This window comes from Perognathus longimembris, chromosome 5 (genome assembly GCF_023159225.1).
Source record: "Perognathus longimembris pacificus isolate PPM17 chromosome 5, ASM2315922v1, whole genome shotgun sequence".
NCBI lineage: Eukaryota > Metazoa > Chordata > Mammalia > Rodentia > Heteromyidae > Perognathus > Perognathus longimembris.
In genome coordinates, this window is record NC_063165.1 from 49,743,491 (window position 1) to 49,760,998 (window position 17,508).

General features: G+C 43.7%; 1 protein-coding gene across 6 annotated transcripts in view; it reads left to right on the plus strand.

The window, feature by feature from the left end:
* Positions 1-17,508, plus strand: part of LOC125351785 (kalirin) — a 439,002-nt gene that overhangs the window by 405,390 nt on the left and 16,104 nt on the right. For 4 of the 6 annotated variants that reach the window (XM_048346787.1, XM_048346788.1, XM_048346789.1 and 1 more), the window contains exons 29-33: positions 2,218-2,329; positions 5,040-5,230; positions 5,667-5,768; positions 7,267-7,409; positions 10,879-10,981. In XM_048346787.1, coding sequence (XP_048202744.1) covers positions 2,218-2,329; positions 5,040-5,230; positions 5,667-5,768; positions 7,267-7,409; positions 10,879-10,981 — 651 coding nt within the window. Of the gene's footprint in view, positions 1-2,217; positions 2,330-5,039; positions 5,231-5,606; positions 5,769-7,266; positions 7,410-10,878; positions 10,982-17,508 lie in introns of those variants that run through there. The other 2 variants (XM_048346791.1, XM_048346792.1) reach the window with 2 other exon arrangements.

Consider the following 17,508-nt stretch of genomic DNA (forward strand, 5'->3'; position numbering starts at 1 on the left):
CTACAGCTGTCCTTTGGAGCCTAAATTAAATATGGAACCTTCTCCTTATCATAAACAGGAGCAAGAACCCAAGGAGAATTTACTGGCTGTTCTGGTAGATTGGTGGGCTTAACTAAATTGCTTTGGGAATTAAACTAATTGGTATTTGCTGTTACAAATTGAAGCATATTTCTTGTTTCTCTCCTGTATTCTGCTTCATACATACCTTTGACAATGTTTGAGGGGAAGGTTGGGAGAGTTAAAATTAGCCCTAAAGGGTGGAGGCATCAGAGCTTCAGGATGACTTAAGTAATCACAGTGTTATACATAAGGGTAACCTTGTGCCAACTAGAACCAAGGATAGGGCTGGGAACTACAACTTTCCAAGCGTATCCCAATGTATTTCCAACATATCCCAGGGAGTTCACCTCTTCCTGGTCACCAAAGCATTATTCATATGGACTGTATCCAAGATAACACAAGAAAATCCAAAGACAGGAATTTCATTTCAGATGCTCACTAATCAGGTATTTCACCAAGTTTAAAGCTTTACAAAGAATCCCAAGGCTACAAATAATCTTGGAAAGTCCGGGACCACCAATGTAGCTCCCAGTTCTTTCTGGCAGCAGCAGAATGTGCTCTAGACCAAATAACACACAAGGTCTCCAAATGTGAGCTGCATAGTATCACTTACCCTGAATTCAATTAGAGAATTGATAGTTTATGTAAACTTTCCAGAGATCCATGGCCCTAAAGCCACAAATTTCATGTTTGTTTACCATCAGAAGTCCTAGACACACAGAATATATCTTACTAAGAGCATTCCATAGATAAGTAGTCCTCTGGTTTGCAAATGCCGTTAGTTCTTTCTCAGGAAGCCTGCCCTTAACATGTTTATAAGACTTGATCTGACAAACTTTCCTTTCCTCGAAGTGTGCCCGCACCCAAACAGCCTTCCCTTTCTCCTGCAAAGAGAGAGTATGCATTATAGGTCATTGTTTCAACCAGCTCAAAAGGAGCAAGAAAAGTAATCTACATAGAAAAAAAATTAAAACCAATATTCTAGTTTGGGCAAAAGAAACATTCCAAGCCAGGAACTGGTAGCTTATGCCCATAAAATTAGCTATTCAGGAGGCTGAGATCTGAAGATCTCAGTTCAAAGCCACCCCAGGCAGGAAAGCTGGAAGTGAAGGTGTGGCTCAGTTAGTATAGAGCACCAGCCTTGAGAGAAAAAGCTCAAGGAGAGTACCCTGACCCTCAGCTCAAGCCCCAGTATTGGCACACATATACACATACACGCACACATACAAATTTGAAATGATTTTATGATTCCTGAGAGAGTTGGAAATACTCTCTCTTTCCCCTATTAACCAGATGCTGCATTCGGGGGGTGGGGGGGAGAGTGTATTTTGATTGCTGAGACCCTGGTCAAGTGGTAAAGAGAGAAGATAAGAACCTTAGTTCCCCAGAAAGTAAGGGAGGAAGTCTCAGTCAATAGGGCTGTGGAACAGGCAGCTCAAGTAGTGTACAAAGTGCTCTGCTTGCTCAGATCTATATCCGGCTTCTGCTTAGCCTCTTTGGAGACACATATCCTGGGAGAAATAAGTCATCTCTCTTCCTCCCAGTGTTCAATTGTAATACTGAAAGGATTCATCTAGAATCTACCTACTGGATCTAGGTTAGGAACTTCTGACCCACATGACCCAGAAACCTCTTGTAAGTCTGACATGCAATAAGCCTATGATGTCACTAACCTCAGTTTGCTTTGAATAGGAAAAGGCTTATAGATAAAATGGTGTTAGCAGTGGGTGTACAGAGATACCTGAGTGCTGCATAGAACACCCTTTGTTTTCTCTTTATGTCCATTGTTGTGACTCCACAGCATTGCACCTCTGTTCCTGTGCTTGTCCAGGAGCAATGTCCTCTTCAGGAAGGTAGTACAGTGACTGACAGTGCCCCAGCTGCTGTCTTAAAGTTCCCACCATATGGGAGTTGGGTTGGATTGGCTTCATTTGGACTAGATAGGACTGAGGAAAAGAAGAGAAATATTCATTGACTTCTTTAGCAGTAACATCCTCCCTGCCACACAACACAAACACACCTCACTTTACTTATGGTCTCTAGGGAGTTGTTACAGAGAATGAAGTTGCTGTATAATTTTCTTTATGGTGTAGATGGTGGAAGTGTTGGGAAGCTAGAAGAGATGATCTTAATTGTGTCTGGATTTTTTCCCCCCAGGAACTTTTAACTTGCTGTGAAGAAGGGAAAGGGGAACTCAAGGATGGCCTGGAGGTGATGCTCAGTGTCCCCAAGAAAGCCAATGATGCCATGCATGTCAGCATGCTGGAAGGTAGCTGTCCTTCTGGTCATAAATCCAAGGAGCTTACGTTCTGGGAGGGAAGTGGCATGAAGTCGGGCAGGGGCACGATCAGAAAAATGGAGAAACATCAGGTTGTTAGACAGGTTTCTTCTAGACCTGTGAGAGAAATACTGTGGACCAGCTTAGCTAACTCCTGCCTGTAAGTGGTACTAGGCCTAAACCATTAAAGCTGTGTGGACACTTTTTACCCACTGAATAGTCCAGGATAGGTTATGATCCTTAGCGTATATGTACCAGTGCTCAGGCCCACAGTAATCTTGTTTGCTTTGATTTTGTCATCAGAATGGGTGGAAATTCTATATACACACACCCTTTATGTGTTTGTGTATAGTTCTGTAGACTGAACCCAGGACCTCAAGCCTGCTAGGCAAACACTGAGCTACATTCTTATCTGTCCTTTTTTTATTTTTATTTTTTGAGGCAGAATCTTGCTAAGCTGCTCAGGCTAGCCTCAAGCTTACAAGCCTGCTGAGTAGCTGGAATTACAGGCATGTACCATTGCTTCCAACTTCTTTTAAAATATTCATGAACAAGCCTGGCACTGGTGGCTCACATCTGTAATCCTAGTTACACATGAGGCTAAGATCTAAGAATCATGGTTCTAAGCCAGCCTGGGCAGAACTGTCTGTGAGACTCATCTCTAGTTAACCAGAAAAAGCAGGAAGTAGAGCTGTGGCTCCTTGAGCAAAAAAATAAAACCAAACAAGAGCAGGAGAGGCCCGGAGTTTAAATTCTAGTACTTACATAAATAAATAAATACAAAAATATGAAATAATAAAATATGCATAAGCATATATAACATAAGTTTACCCAAGTATCCCATTTTTAACAATACACTTTAGTGGCATTGAGTTTACTCATGTTCTTGTACATCCAGCTTTTTTCCTTCCTAGCAGGCTAGGAAAGCCCAGCCAGAAAGCTCTGGTGGGATTCAGTCAGCTGAAACTATGTTCTTTTTTTTTTTTTTTTTTTTTTTTTGGCCAGTCCTGGGCCTTGGACTCAGGGCCTGAGCACTGTCCCTGGCTTCTTCCCGCTCAAGGCTAGCACTCTGCCACTTGAGCCACAGCGCCGCTTCTGGCCGTTTTCTGTATATGTGGTGCTGGGGAATCGAACCTAGGGCCTCGTGTATCCGAGGCAGGCACTCTTGCCACTAGGCTATATCCCCAGCCCCTGAAACTATGTTCTTAGGATACAGAATCTTTATAGATCAAAGCTTTAAAAAAAAAATGGTCTGGGGCTGGGGATATGGCCTAGTGGCAAGAGTGTTCGCCTCGTATACAAGAAGCCCTGGGTTCGATTCCCCAGCACCACATATACAGAAAATGGCTAGAAGCAGCACTGTGGCTCAAGTGGCAGAGTGGTAGCCTTGAGCAAAAGCAAGCCAGGGACAGTGCTCAGCCCCTGAGTCCAAGGCCCAGGACTGGCAAAAAAAAAAAAAAAAAATGGTCTTAACGTGGCGAACAGATGGGCAGAGCAGCCAGACTGAGGTGAAATTTGGTAATAAACTTATTAGCCTTCCAGTCTGAGCTGACAAACAGGTACTAAAGGAAATAAGTATAATCTGTTGTAAATATATGAACATGTGGGCTGTTCTTCCTCTTCTGGGCTCCATCCCACCTTGCCACAACACTACCATCACTATCATCAGTGTTGGCTAGGCACTCACACATACAACCCTAGCGACTCGAGGCTAAGATCTGAGGATCTCGGTTCAGAGCCATCCCAAGCAGACAAATCTGTGAGACTCTTATCTTCAGTTAACCAGACATACAAGAAGAAGCTAAAATGGCCTCAGTACTTCTAGGACTTCTGTTAACACAGGAAGTCCAAGTTCTCAGAGCAACTGAGCCCTTGTTATCTTCTGCAGACTAAGCACTAGTTGTCTAAATATACAGATCCCAGTTTCTCCACGCCTTTCTTCTCTATCTGCACCTGGCCCCCATACCTGGATGTCCTCCTCTACAAGTACCCTGCTCCTCAGTCTGTCTCTGCCCTGTAGTCCAGCTACTCCAGGTATGTGAGGTAGCAGCAGCATCTATGAGCTGGTCAAGAATGCAAATGCATGGACTTACCAATACCTCCTGAATCAGTCAGTCAAAGGAATAGGAGGGGAAGGATCTGTTTTTACACACTTAGGCATACTTAAGTCCAAGACCCTTCTTAAAGGCCTAAAGTAGTATAAATATAAATTATTGAAAGCCTATCCACCACATTATACTGGAGCAACCGAAAAAGAGTACTTAGACTTGAATATAAGAATCAAAGCAACAACAAATAAAGCAGAGCCAAGGACACTCCATTAAACAGTATTGTCCTCAGTTCTACCCAGAGCTTCAAGTTAATAGGAGTGAGAGCAGTGGGGGAAGAAGATGTATTAGGATTTGCCCTTATCGGAGGTCCCAGGTATTTCTCAAGTGAGGGTGGGCAGAAGGGAGGCCACGTGGGTCTAAGATTGCTTATCTACATAGGAGACACGATGCTGTGACCGGCAGGTGGGGGAGATAATAATTCCAATATTATAGACAGACAGGACTGTGTCAGTGTCCGAGAAGGGAAAGCCTTGTGGGACTTGTATTCTGATCATTAGGGATACCTTTCTCCAAGGGAGTGTGAAACACAACCCTTCACCCCTGGTGTGGTGGTAGAGAAACTCTACAGGGTGGATGTGGGTGTTTTTCAGGGTTCGATGAGAACTTGGATGTTCAAGGGGAGTTGATCCTCCAGGATGCCTTTCAAGTATGGGACCCGAAGTCACTGATCCGGAAGGGGCGGGAAAGACACCTATTCCTCTTTGAGATTTCGCTAGTTTTTAGCAAGGAGATCAAAGACTCTTCAGGACACACGAAATATGTTTACAAGAACAAGCTACTGGTAGGTGGGGCAGCCGGGGTAGGACAACACTCCCTGCTTTCATAGAGCCTGCTTGCTCCCTAGGGCAAGAAGGGATCTGGACATGTGCGGTTCATCTCTTCCCCTGCCACCACTTGAAAACCTCCTGGACAAATGCCAGTGTTCCTTTCTGGAAAGTGTCACCCTCGCTGCCCACTTCAGCATCTCAGAGTTCACAGTTACTTCTGTTTGTTTTTAGCACTGCCCTTATCTCTCCCTGTACCTGCTAGTCAGGCATGTGCCTGTACATCCTTTCATCCTGGGTAGATGAAGCAATTATCCAGTCTGTTGAAGTTTGAATGACAGAAGCCCCTCCCTCGGCCCTCTCCTCTTTGTTGCCTTTCCCTTCCCACCCCAGCCCTAAGTTTCCCCACTGCCCTTCCCTTCCCCGCCTCTCACAGGCATTTCCTGTCTACAGACCTCAGAGCTGGGTGTGACCGAGCACGTAGAGGGCGACCCCTGCAAATTCGCCTTGTGGTCTGGGCGCACCCCATCCTCAGACAATAAAACAGTGCTCAAAGTAAGTACCACCACTCTCCGTTGGGCACAAAACCTTAGCTGGGGAGGGAGAGCAGATGGATTTGGCCATGTGACACCTGTAAGTCAGGGCCTGGACACCACAGAATCACCCAGCCTGACCTGGGAATGGCAACATCACATAGGTGTTGAGAAGTAAAAGCCATCCCAAAGGTAGACCCAGAACCTCAAAGGCACATGATCTCCTCTCCTTGAGTCCATAGAGGGAAGCAATGACTGGCTTATTGACTTTGTCAACAAAGCCTACCTATGTTCTGACCCTATGTCCCCTAAGTAGTTTGAATAACAACTGGACCTAAAAAAAAAAAAAAAAAGACATTGTATTTTGCTCCACATCACTCAATACATTTCCTAAATGCCCTCCACATATAAGACATTCTGTCCAGTGCTATGAGGACAACTATGTATTAGACACAGACCTTATTCTCTGGAAATTCAAGTTCTGGATGCCCTCATTAAAAATTAAAAAGTCAGGTCTGGGAATGTGTCTTAGTGGTATAGTGCTTGCCTAGCATGCATGAAGCCCTGATTTTGACTCCTCAGCACCACATAAACCAAAAAAGCCAGAAATAGCACTGTGCCTCAAGAGGTAGAGTGCTAGCCTTGAACAAAGGAAGCTCAGGGACAGTGCTGGGGCCCTGAGTCCAAGCCCCAGGACTGGCAAAAACAAACAAAAAAAGACCACTGGAACTCAGCATGGTCTTTTCAGCTGTCAAAGCATGGATGGGCCTTCAGTCTCTACTCTTGGTAACAGTAGCCTCATGAGCAGGGATGCTATAGGAGGAGCTCCCACCATCACTTGCTTGTCAGAAGGACCCATCAACCAAGGACCAGTTGATCCATTCCCATTAAAAGATTCACATTTGTTCACCCTGAATTGCCAGCAGAGCTGCTACCTGTCACAAGACAAAAATATTCAGGAAGACAATGAGATGTTTATGGAATGATAGCAATGCCTCTAGGGAACAAGTTTAGCAGCTGAAAGTCTAGGACTGACTCCCAACCAGTGTTCTCTATGTAGCCTTAGTAGGTAATGAACATCCTACCATATATCCATACCGATTGGTAAACAGATGTTGTCTTTCAGTACTACCCCTCCCAGTGTCCACCAGACCTTATGAGGATCCAGCATTTCAAGTGTTAATCTAGGACTCAACAGAGGCCTCTGGATACTACTACTACAAGCCTCAGAATAAACATCAGGATTCATCAGTGCCTTATAGGTTGTGAAATATTTTGAAAATTCTCCCTGTCTCAAGGGTGAATTTCTCAAGTCTACATTGAGTTTTAAATGCATAAATCTACTTTAGGAGGTGAAGAAACATGTCACTGGGATTGAAAATTCACAAGTATAAAGTAAGAAATAAATTACCCACACATTTGGTATCCTTGAAAGTAAGAGCTGGGGCCTGAGGGAGGAGGATTGAGAAGGGTTTTGATAGAGTGACAAGAGCTCAATCTCTCTTCCTGTGGCACTCCAGGCTTCCAACATTGAAACCAAGCAGGAGTGGATCAAGAACATTCGAGAAGTGATTCAAGAAAGGATCATTCACCTGAAAGGAGCTTTAAAGGAGCCAATTCAGCTCCCCAAAACACCAGCCAAACTGAGGAACAATAGTAAGAGGTAACCAGCATCTCTCCCTCCAGCACTGCTACCTCATGTGCCTATGGGAGTGGGAGCAGGGTGATCCTTGGCTTCCAGGGTAGGGGGAGAGGGGATGCTGTGTACCTGTGATAATTGACTTCATCTTTAAGCACCTTACCGGTGACTGCCAATGAATTTGACAAGGCTTCACTGAGCACTTCTGATTTGATAAGTATTCTGCTAGGTGCTACAAGAAGATAAAGAGATATGTAAGATTGGATCAGTGTGTTTAGACAAGAACAAGTACCATCCACAGGGAGAATAGATGCTATTAGAATCCAGAGGAGGAACTTTAGACAGGCCAGGAAAACCTTTGGGAAGGTGCTAAGCCATGGATGGAAAAGGCTCTGCACTGGTCAAAGATGGTAGAAGTTTTATAATAAGGGGTGGGCAGGTATCAATCCTGCCGCTCTTAATATAACCCCACAGTGTCCTCACCTTCATTCACCCTCAGTAACCAATGTCATCAGAAAAGAGGACATTTTTCTTGAATCTCAGGATTCTCTGAATCCCACTCAAGAGCTGCAGACATCTTTTGTTGGTTGGTTCATTGGTCATGGGGTTTGAACTCAGGGCCTAGGCACTAACCATAAGCTTTTGTGTTCAAGGCTAGCACTCTACCACTTTGAGCCTCAGCTCTGCTTCCAGTTTGGGGGTGGTTAATTGGAGATAAGAGACACAGACTTTACCTGCCCAGGCTGTCTTTCAACTACAATCCTCAAATCTCAGCCTCCTGAGTAGCCAGGATTACAGGCATGAGCCACTAGCACCCAGCCTGCAAATGACTTCTTGCATATTTCTTTCTGAAGTCCCATGTGCGATCTTCACTTCCAATAACTGCACTGGAGGGTATCTCATATGAAAGTCTACCAAAAAGAAAGGAAGGGAGGGAAGGAGGGAAGGAGGGAGGGAGGGAGGGAGGGAGGAAGGAAGGGAGGGAGGGAGGGAGGAAGAGAGGGAGGGAGGGAGGGAGGGAGGAAAGAAGGAAGGAAGGAAGGAAGGAAGGAAGGAAGGAAGGAAGGAAGGAAGGAAGGAAGGAAGGCCTGCCTCACATGCATTTTGCAGAAAAAAAATACAGCAGAGAAAAGGTTTTTTGAATGTCATCTGTGAGAATGGGTTCTCTTTTCCTCACCTGTTTCCAAATGAATAATGCAGAGGACTTAGTTGACCTTTTGAAACCAGAGTTATAAAGACAGCAAAGCCATACCACTAGTTCTAAGGGAGATGGTGGCCCAAATAAGGATGTAGCTAAAATAGGCCTCCACAGGGCAAAAGCCTCAAGACTCTTCTGGCCAGGAAAAGGTTACTTCCTAACTAGATTAGAGAAGAAATCATTTTGACTTAATATACTGTGTCCAGAGTCCAGAATTTGAGTATTTTAGCACTAGAGACAGACCTTGCTTTACAGAGTCCCTACTTTAACAAAGAAGACTGAAAAGAAATGGTTATAAAGGAGGGATTATCCAGCACCATAGTGAGAAAATAACTTAGGTGAGGTTGGTAGGACTTATTCTGTGAAATAACCCCTTCTAGAGTAGGAAAGTTGGAGTGCTTCTCAAATGTAGGAAAAACATGTCTTCGGAAATGACTCCCACCTCCACACTGCCCTCTACTCTACCTTTTTTCTTGTCCCTCATGGGAGGAGAGAAAACCTTGCAAACTGCAGAACATAGCCTGTTCTTCCATTAACTTGGCTCCCCTGATAAGGTGACAGAGCTTACGGAGGAGTCAGTTGGCTTAGAGAATGCCACCTACACTCCTGGATGGGCCCTCATAACCCCCAAAACTGGCTCCATTTGAAGTAGACCAGAAGGGCTCACAATAGACCAGAATAGCAGGAAGCAGAAAGTACAGCCAAGTTGGGGGGGGTAGGGAGGGGGAGACAATAGCCTAGACAATCCAAAACAACAGATGATCTTAAAGTCCTTTATTTTTGGTTTTGCAATGCATCACATAATTTCTTTTTACAGCAGACTTTCCTTCCTACGAATGTATGGCTTATATAATTAAAATAAGTTGGCATTTCCCAAGCTCACAAGTGGTAGAAAGAGAACAGTTAACTTAGAAATTTTCTGCATGGGAAAAACTCTTTCTTCCAATGATTGGACACTGCATATGTACACAAGCACATATCTGGACACTTGCATTACAAGCATGTCCACATACACATATACCAGATTCTAATTGTTTAGACTCTGTGAGGTAGAGTCATCTGGCATTTTGTCTATGGGTAAGATTCATAGGCATCTGGTTCCAGTGTCTCCCAGTGATACTACTTCTTCACAAACAACAGTAAGGGGGTGACTTTCATAAAAGGTCCATGGGAAGGGCTACGGTTTTCTCTCTTAAGTTCTATAACCCCAAGTTTTCCCTGACAAACTAGTCTGCAGTTACAAGACATCCAATCCCTCTGAGGCCCAATTCTGGGTTCAGTGCAGAATCGGGGCATAGTTGAAACTTGAAATTAGTGTGGACAGCACAGCTCTTTGGGGCAGGGCCCAAGAAAGAGATTCAAATGCCAATCATGCACTCAGGAAACTGTCTTATTAGATGCCTAGGAGCAGAACTGGCTCAAACACTTCTGGTGGAATCTGTGGTGTTTCCAGTCTGTGAGAAAATGCCTTGCCTTCTGTGTTGATAAGAAATCATGACAAAAAAGCATGAAATCAACAAAACATGCCAAAGGAAGGCAGTGAACTCCTTCATACCTAGGAGTTGATAATCCAAAATCAAAAACTTCTCAAAGATAATATTCCCTAGAGAAAGTTTGCTTTCCTCATCTCCTTGAGAAGAAGAAATGCAATGCAAAAAATTATCTTAGCCAGGCTCAGTGTCAGCTGCCTATAGCCTTGGCTATTTTAGGCTGTTGTAGGCAGGAGGATGACTTGAGCCCAGAAATTCAAGGCCAGCCAGAGCAATAGAGCAAGACCCCTATCTCAAAAGAAGAGAAATATCCATTCTGGTTTCTTTGTACACTAATAATGAGCCAAACCTCATCCTAGTTTTATAGTAGGCAAAAAAAGTATTTGAGCACCTTAAACTCTGAGCTTATTGAAAAGGATACTTTAGATTGGACAGAAGTCTAGTTTCTAAGTAATATGTATAATATATATTATATAATCTATGTTAGTGTGTGTGTGTGTGTGTGTGTGTGTGTGTCCCTAAACCCATTCCAAGTTTTTTTAACCCCTCTCTTCAGTATGGGCCAGATAGTCATAGTATCCTTTTGTATTCAGTTGTCAACCCACTGATTTTGTTTACTAAATGCAAGAAGTAAAATGGTTGAAAAATCACATAGGACTTCTCCCTTTACCAGGATAATTTTAGACAAATTCCTGCTAGAAATGCTGAGGCACTGCTTTGCCAACCCAGCCAAATCCTTGTGTGCTGTAAACCCACAGTGGTTCCCCCTACCCCCACCCCTGTTTTCCTTCTCTTCTTCCTGCAGGGATGGAGTAGAGGATGTTGACAGCCAAGGGGACGGGAGCAGCCAGCCAGATACCATCTCCATTGCCTCTAGGACCTCCCAGAACACAGTGGACAGTGACAAGGTAGGACAGAGTCCCAACCTCACCCCCAACCCCAATAAAAACTTTCTGTTGACTTAACCAGCCCTGGAGAGTCATCCTCAGAATTTCTCCCACTCTGGAGCCAACCCACAGCAGCCGGCTGTCGCATTGTGCCAGCAAAGGGGAAAGAACACGGCTGGCCTTCCATGTTGGGAAAGTCTCAGAGAGCACAAATGAATAGTGAGAGAAATGAGGTGTCTGAGATGCCCCTCCTGAGCTGCTTGAACTGCTCTGTCTTTTGGGAGGACAACCTCAGAGAAGTTGAGATTGGTATGGTTTCCCAAGACTCCAGTGACCATGACTGACCCCCACTTATCATTATTTTAATGAGACAGTCTTAAAATTTTCCCAAGATCAATGGTTTGGAATACTGCCACAGATATGTTCATTGATAGAGGCTTCTTACCCAAAAAGACTAATGAGTATATAATGCCTTCCTCTGGCCAGCTCACTGGGTCTCAGTTCCTGATGGACAGGAAGACCAGGAAATGGTGTGTGCAAGATATAAACATCATGTAAGAAAGCCTAGTCCCTTTTTCTCCCACATCTTAAACAAGTTAGGAAAAATTAGGATCTCAGAGGGGAAGCACAAGAACAGAGACTACCAAGATTCCCTGCATTCGCAGCTCAAGCTGCATGAGGATACCACCACTGGACTTCACAGCAGAGGGAAGGGAGGCTCCGTGTCCTAGTCTGCTCACATTATATCCAGAGAGTGGGAGGTGACCTCATATTAGCTGCACATAAGTGATTTTATTGATGAAGTTATACATTTCCAAAGACTGTTTGGCCCTAATTTATCTAGGCCTAGTACTTTAGCCTGTTCCTTCAGCCTCAGGCAAGAGGTGTGTCCTTGTTCATTTTAGTTTAAAGGTATTTTCAAAGATGATCTTGATTTGTTAGAATTTTTCTATATCCCATATCTACTGAGATTATGGCCCCCAAACACACTAATCTTACTTGGTTAGGCTAGTAGTGCTCAAGGTCATTCTATCTGAGAATTGTGTTCAAGTTTTTAAGCCATAATTGACTATCAGAGTGGATAGAAAACTAGTTTGTTTCCACTCATGAAAGAATATAGAGAATACTTATTGCTATACTTTCCTGTCTGCTCTGATCTATTATCTAGCAATATAACTGGAATACCTTATGAATAAATGAAATCCCTTTAAATGCCCATGGGTGGTAAGTCAAGTGTGGTGTTGCCCATGTTCAGACATAGACTGCTAGTTCCATGGTCCAGGAGATTTATTCCTTCAAGCTGCTAATCCATCTCCCCAGCAGTCGTTACTCACACAGAGTCCCATGCTGAGACCATTTATCTTACAGAGACATCTGCACAGCTATTTTTTATTTTGGCAAGAAGGTAAGTGAGGCTTCAAAAGAATTCCGACAGTAAGAATTTCACTAAGTAGGATTTCCTTGTACTTAGGCTTTTCCTTTAAATGAAAACTGATGCACAGAAAGAATGAGTACCATCCACAAGAAAATTGTAATGGCTAGTAGAAAAGCAGGAACTAGAACCCAAGGCCTCCTGATTCACTGCCATGCCTTCTCCTCACTCTAGATGTCAAGAAATTAAGCTCTCAAGGTTAATGCAGCTGGTCAGTCTGTCTGTAGATATTCCACAAAAAAAAAAAAAAACCAGCAGCCACGTATTTTTGTAAAGCCCTCGCCATGTGCCAAGCTCTAGGCTGGATATTGTAGAGAGCTATGGACTATTTGTTCAATGTGAACCCTTATTTGTGTAATTTGTTTCTTGTCTGTCTCTATAGCCAGGCCATTGGTCTCTGGTCCTCGCCAAGGGCTGTGTCTGTTCTGCTTCACTGCTGTGCTCCTAGCATGTAGCATAGTAAAGGCTCAGGAGATTTTGTGAAGTGAATGAATAGAGGGTCATTAGTACCAGGTCTCAGGGAACTTCAGGATTAAAGGGCAGCTTAATCCAGCATTCTAGAAGCATCTAAACATCTGTTTTTAAAGATGCTAAAGAAGCTTAGACATTCTCTTACCTCCAAGCAAGAAAGTGCTGAAGTGCCTGGCCTGTTGGGGGCTAGTGCTCCCGGCATTTTGTCTTGGGAAGCATGAACAGAAGGTTCATAATGAAATAATGAGAAGTTCTCTGTTCTGAATGAAACTAGAAAATCACTTCAAAACAGTTACCCTTTCAAAATAAAAGAGAGAGAGCCTGTCCATTTCAAATATTCTCATTCTCCTAGCATCCAGCATTCGATGATAGGACAGCCATGTGTCCTGTGACCTGCACCTCCCTTCATCAGTGAAATCATTTGTTGCTATCTTGAATTCATATATGTTACCAACAGAATCAAATTCTCCCTGTCTATGTGAGAACACAGAGAACCCTGCTTTCCAAGTAGCCGGGTGGGCAGACTCTGGAGTAGAGAGAGATAACAGGGTGAACTGATCGTACTCACAGAAGGGAAGACAAGGGCATTGTGGAGAGGGGCCTAGGCAGAGACACCTCTCAGAAATCAGCCTCTACTTTAACAGTGGATTTCTTTAAAAATATCCTGGTCTTCCTCCTCTAATAAAGAAGAATGATGGCAGTGTGGCTCCATTAGGCTGATTAATATGGAGAGTGTACCACTGATGGTCCTTTAAAGGCCCAGATTGCCCCCCCCCTCTTCTAGAGCACTGTGGGGAGGTAGAGCCCACTCACCATGCATGCTGTGCAGCGGTAGAACACCTCTCCAATCGCCTCTCTCATGCTGTGCCCTGTATTTCACAGCATGGGGGAAGGAGTTTGGCCACATCTGGATTCAAACCATATCTCTGGTGTCTAGATTACTGCCCGTTTCCCTATCTGTAAGACCAGAGTAATGTCTCACCATCTCATGGTCATTGGGGAGACTAAGCAGAATATATTTACCTGGTAACTGTTGGACAGTTAGACTGTTAACTGTGAGAATGTTAGACATTTCTTTGCCCCTTAGAAGAAACAAACGTTTTAAGATTATGAATGAGGGCTGGGGATATAGCCTAGTGGCAAGAGTGCCTGCCTCGGATACACGAGGCCCTAGGTTCGATTCCCCAGCACCACATATACAGAAAACGGCCAGAAGCGGCGCTGTGGCTCAAGTGGCAGAGTGCTAGCCTTGAGCGGGAAGAAGCCAGGGACAGTGCTCAGGCCCTGAGTCCAAGGCCCAGGACTGGCCAAAAAAAAAAAAGATTATGAATGAGAAAACCCAGTTTCTGCAGATCCTGGGGAGATTTGCAAACTCCTGATCTCTGCCTTTATCATGAGTAGTCATGATGTTAGACCTAAAATGGTATAGCTCCCATGACCTGTCTGCAAACAAAGTGACTTCTCTCCCCTCTCCATCTGATAGCCTGGAATCTCAGACATACATTTGTTGTTAGCATTGACTCATCAGTTATATTCATCTATCCAGTTTTCATTTAATGTACAAAGTATATTACATTTGGTGAGAGATAGCCTCCTAAAGCTTTAAGTATTCGGAGACACTTGTCATGCCTTTAGAAGATCAATTTAGATGTCCTCAGTTATCCCAGCTGTTCTTTATATTAGTATGTTTTCATACCCTTCCATTTCCTGGTTGCCTTTCTCTAGCTTCCCTCTGGGTGTAACTTCTGCATAAAATGGAGTATCTAGAAAGGTATGCAGTCTGTACGTAAGTGTACAGCAACCTGATCTAAGGAGATTGTGTTCAGAATGGTGTGTCATATTTAATAGGGATCCAATATTGGCTCACAAAATCTCCATATCTTTTTCATGGCTTAGTCTTACTTGAAAGATGACTTAGTGATCCAAGTATAATACCACTTTGTATCTATTAGATTCTCTCTTTTTTGGGTTCCAGCCTAGTGTTCCAGCATGATATGGATAGAAATTACTTGGTCCAGTATGTTAGCTACAGCTCCACAGTATTACTGGATAACATAAACTTCTCCAGTATTGAGGACAGAAGACCAATAAGAAGCCTCCTTTCTCATTTTTCACCCAGGGTTTGACACTGGGAAAATAGCTTGTCTAATTCTTCAAGTTTTAAGAATCAAAACCTCCTCTGTGTTTCTCTCTCTAGCAGTGGAACTGGGACTTACAGCTGAGTCTTAAACCGTAGGGCCTTACTGGGTGAGGAAGCAATCTAATATTCATATTCTGCATAAGCCCTAACAGAGCCAATATGGTGCCTAAGTAAGAAAATGGCAATCATAGATTTTTCCAGGGTTGTTTCGTTTAATCTTCAACTGGCTCTTGGTGATGAGGTTCTTGCCTATTCTATGTGAAACTATAACTTCCTTGAAGGCAAGTGGCTGGTCTGAACCCTTCCTTGTTCCATCCAGAAATGTGTTCTAGCTACTCTTAAGAAGATAGTCATTTATAGTCTTTTGCCTTGAATGATGGGGCTTCCCAACATTTTATATATAAATTTATAGAACTCTAGTCAAGCAAGGCTGAATACTGAGGTGGAAGCAAGAAGACCCTTGTCATTTGATATGATAGATGTCCGTCAGATCATTTCCAGCCGATGGCAGAAAAGCAGCCATCTGCCCTGCGATGGGCTTGGCACATATGTTTAGGATAGGCATGATGAAGGCCTTTAATAAGTGTTTATTATCTTAGGAGGACTAGTCTCTATCCAAAATCACTGTTTCTAGACATGCCCAGGCCTGCTACCTGCAGAGAGGGAAATCAGAATGAAATTGAGTTGTGGGTTCTTGTTCTCTACAAAAGTTATCAAGGGAAGAAGATTGCTGAAACATCCCAGGGCTGGTGTGTGATTTGAATGAGGACTCTCGGTAATAAGCTAGTGTGACCTCAGATACAGGATGCGCTAGCAATGCTGACAGACTAAAAGAGGCAGGGCAATGCCTAGGGAAGCCGGAAGGTTTGAGGAGCTAACTCAATGATTTACTTTTAATTGAATTGTCAGATCTATGTAGTGAATCATGATCAACGTTTTGTTTTACTTATTGTGAAGGAAGGCTGGAGTTAGAAGGGTAGGGGGACTAAGGGCAAAGTCAAAAGATAACTAAAATAACTAAATATAAATAACCAAACATGGTACCTTTAGCAAGAAGTAGACCAGCCACTGGGAATGCATTACACAACAGGACATAGGTACAAGCATAGGCATCAAGAGAGTCAACTGTTGCATTGGTTAAGCTGTAGCCCCTGAAATTTATACCTTAGTGAGGACCTATCCCCTGCCTTGGAGCTTTGCTGAGGATGAAGACTCTACATTGGTACATTGATGTGGGGCCTAAGCCTTCCATTGGCATGGCCCACCCTCTTGATTCATGCACTGTATGAAGGCCTGGCCTAGTCTGTGGCAAGTGCCATTTTCTGCACTGAGAATGAAACAGTGAGGGAGATAAGGCCCCACCGTCCTCCAGCTTAACATCCTTGCAGGTAGAAAAGGGAAACATCTAGAAATAGAAAAGCTGGCAATAGTGTCAAAAAAAAGCATTCTTGCTTTTTTTTAAATTAGATGTAAGGCATTCTTTTCCCTGAGGACTCATGTGAATAAAGGATCTGTCCCTCCACACATGACTGCGTGGGGAAGGAGCAAAAGCAGATGTGTGTGAGGTTGCAACTGGAGCCCAGGTCAGGCCATTCCCTTTTGGAGCTGTGAAGCAAGAACATACTACTGCCCTGTTTTGAGGGAGGTCTGGTCTTTTATGTTGTCAACTGTGAATAGCCAGCATCACAAGAGCTATGGATACACTAGTAGGAAAGGAGTCTAGGTGGAGTGCCAAGCAACTGCTGTAAGGAGAAAAGGGATGCAATAGTAAGGTGCAGTCTTGAGACCAAGCCTGGATCCAATCCTGACCTTGAGGGGTCATGTCATTTTACTCCTCTGCCTCATGATCTATTCAAATGAACACAGTGATTCTTCTTCCTGGGTTCTGAGGTCCCAACTGAAATGATATCTGGCACCCAGGGGCTCAGTTGACTACGGCACTCTCTGGAGGTTTAGGGGACTATGGACAATGATTTGCCACTGAAGAGATGTCAAAACTTTAGAAATATGGAGACTCATCAGTGTGCTAATTAAAACTAGGTTCCTACGAGGTGATATATTTCACTTGATAGGTTCTTCAGAAATAATCATGATGCCCACTTAGGTTGGGTGTCTGGTCTGTGGTTGTGACCTCTGTCTTGGTGAGCTGTGTTTCCTGAGGACCCACGCCACCTGCTGGTGACCAGCCGTTAAAGGCACACCTGATACAAGTATTCTGATAATTCTCAACATTTCAATATTGCTATTTCCACTATTTCCACTTCAAAAATTTAGCCACAAAATATAATTTGTTAGTTTTTTTTTAGTTTTCTCAATAATATCAGGACTAGAGTTGAAAATAACGGATTTGGGGGAGTTGTTTTCTTATTTGTTTGTTTGTTTGTTTTTGCCAGTCCTGGAGCCTGGGCATTGTCCTTGAGCCTCCTTGTGCCCAAGGCTGTTGCTCTACCACTTGAACATAGTGCTACTTTGAGCTTCTTTTTTTAGTAGTTTATTGGTAATAAC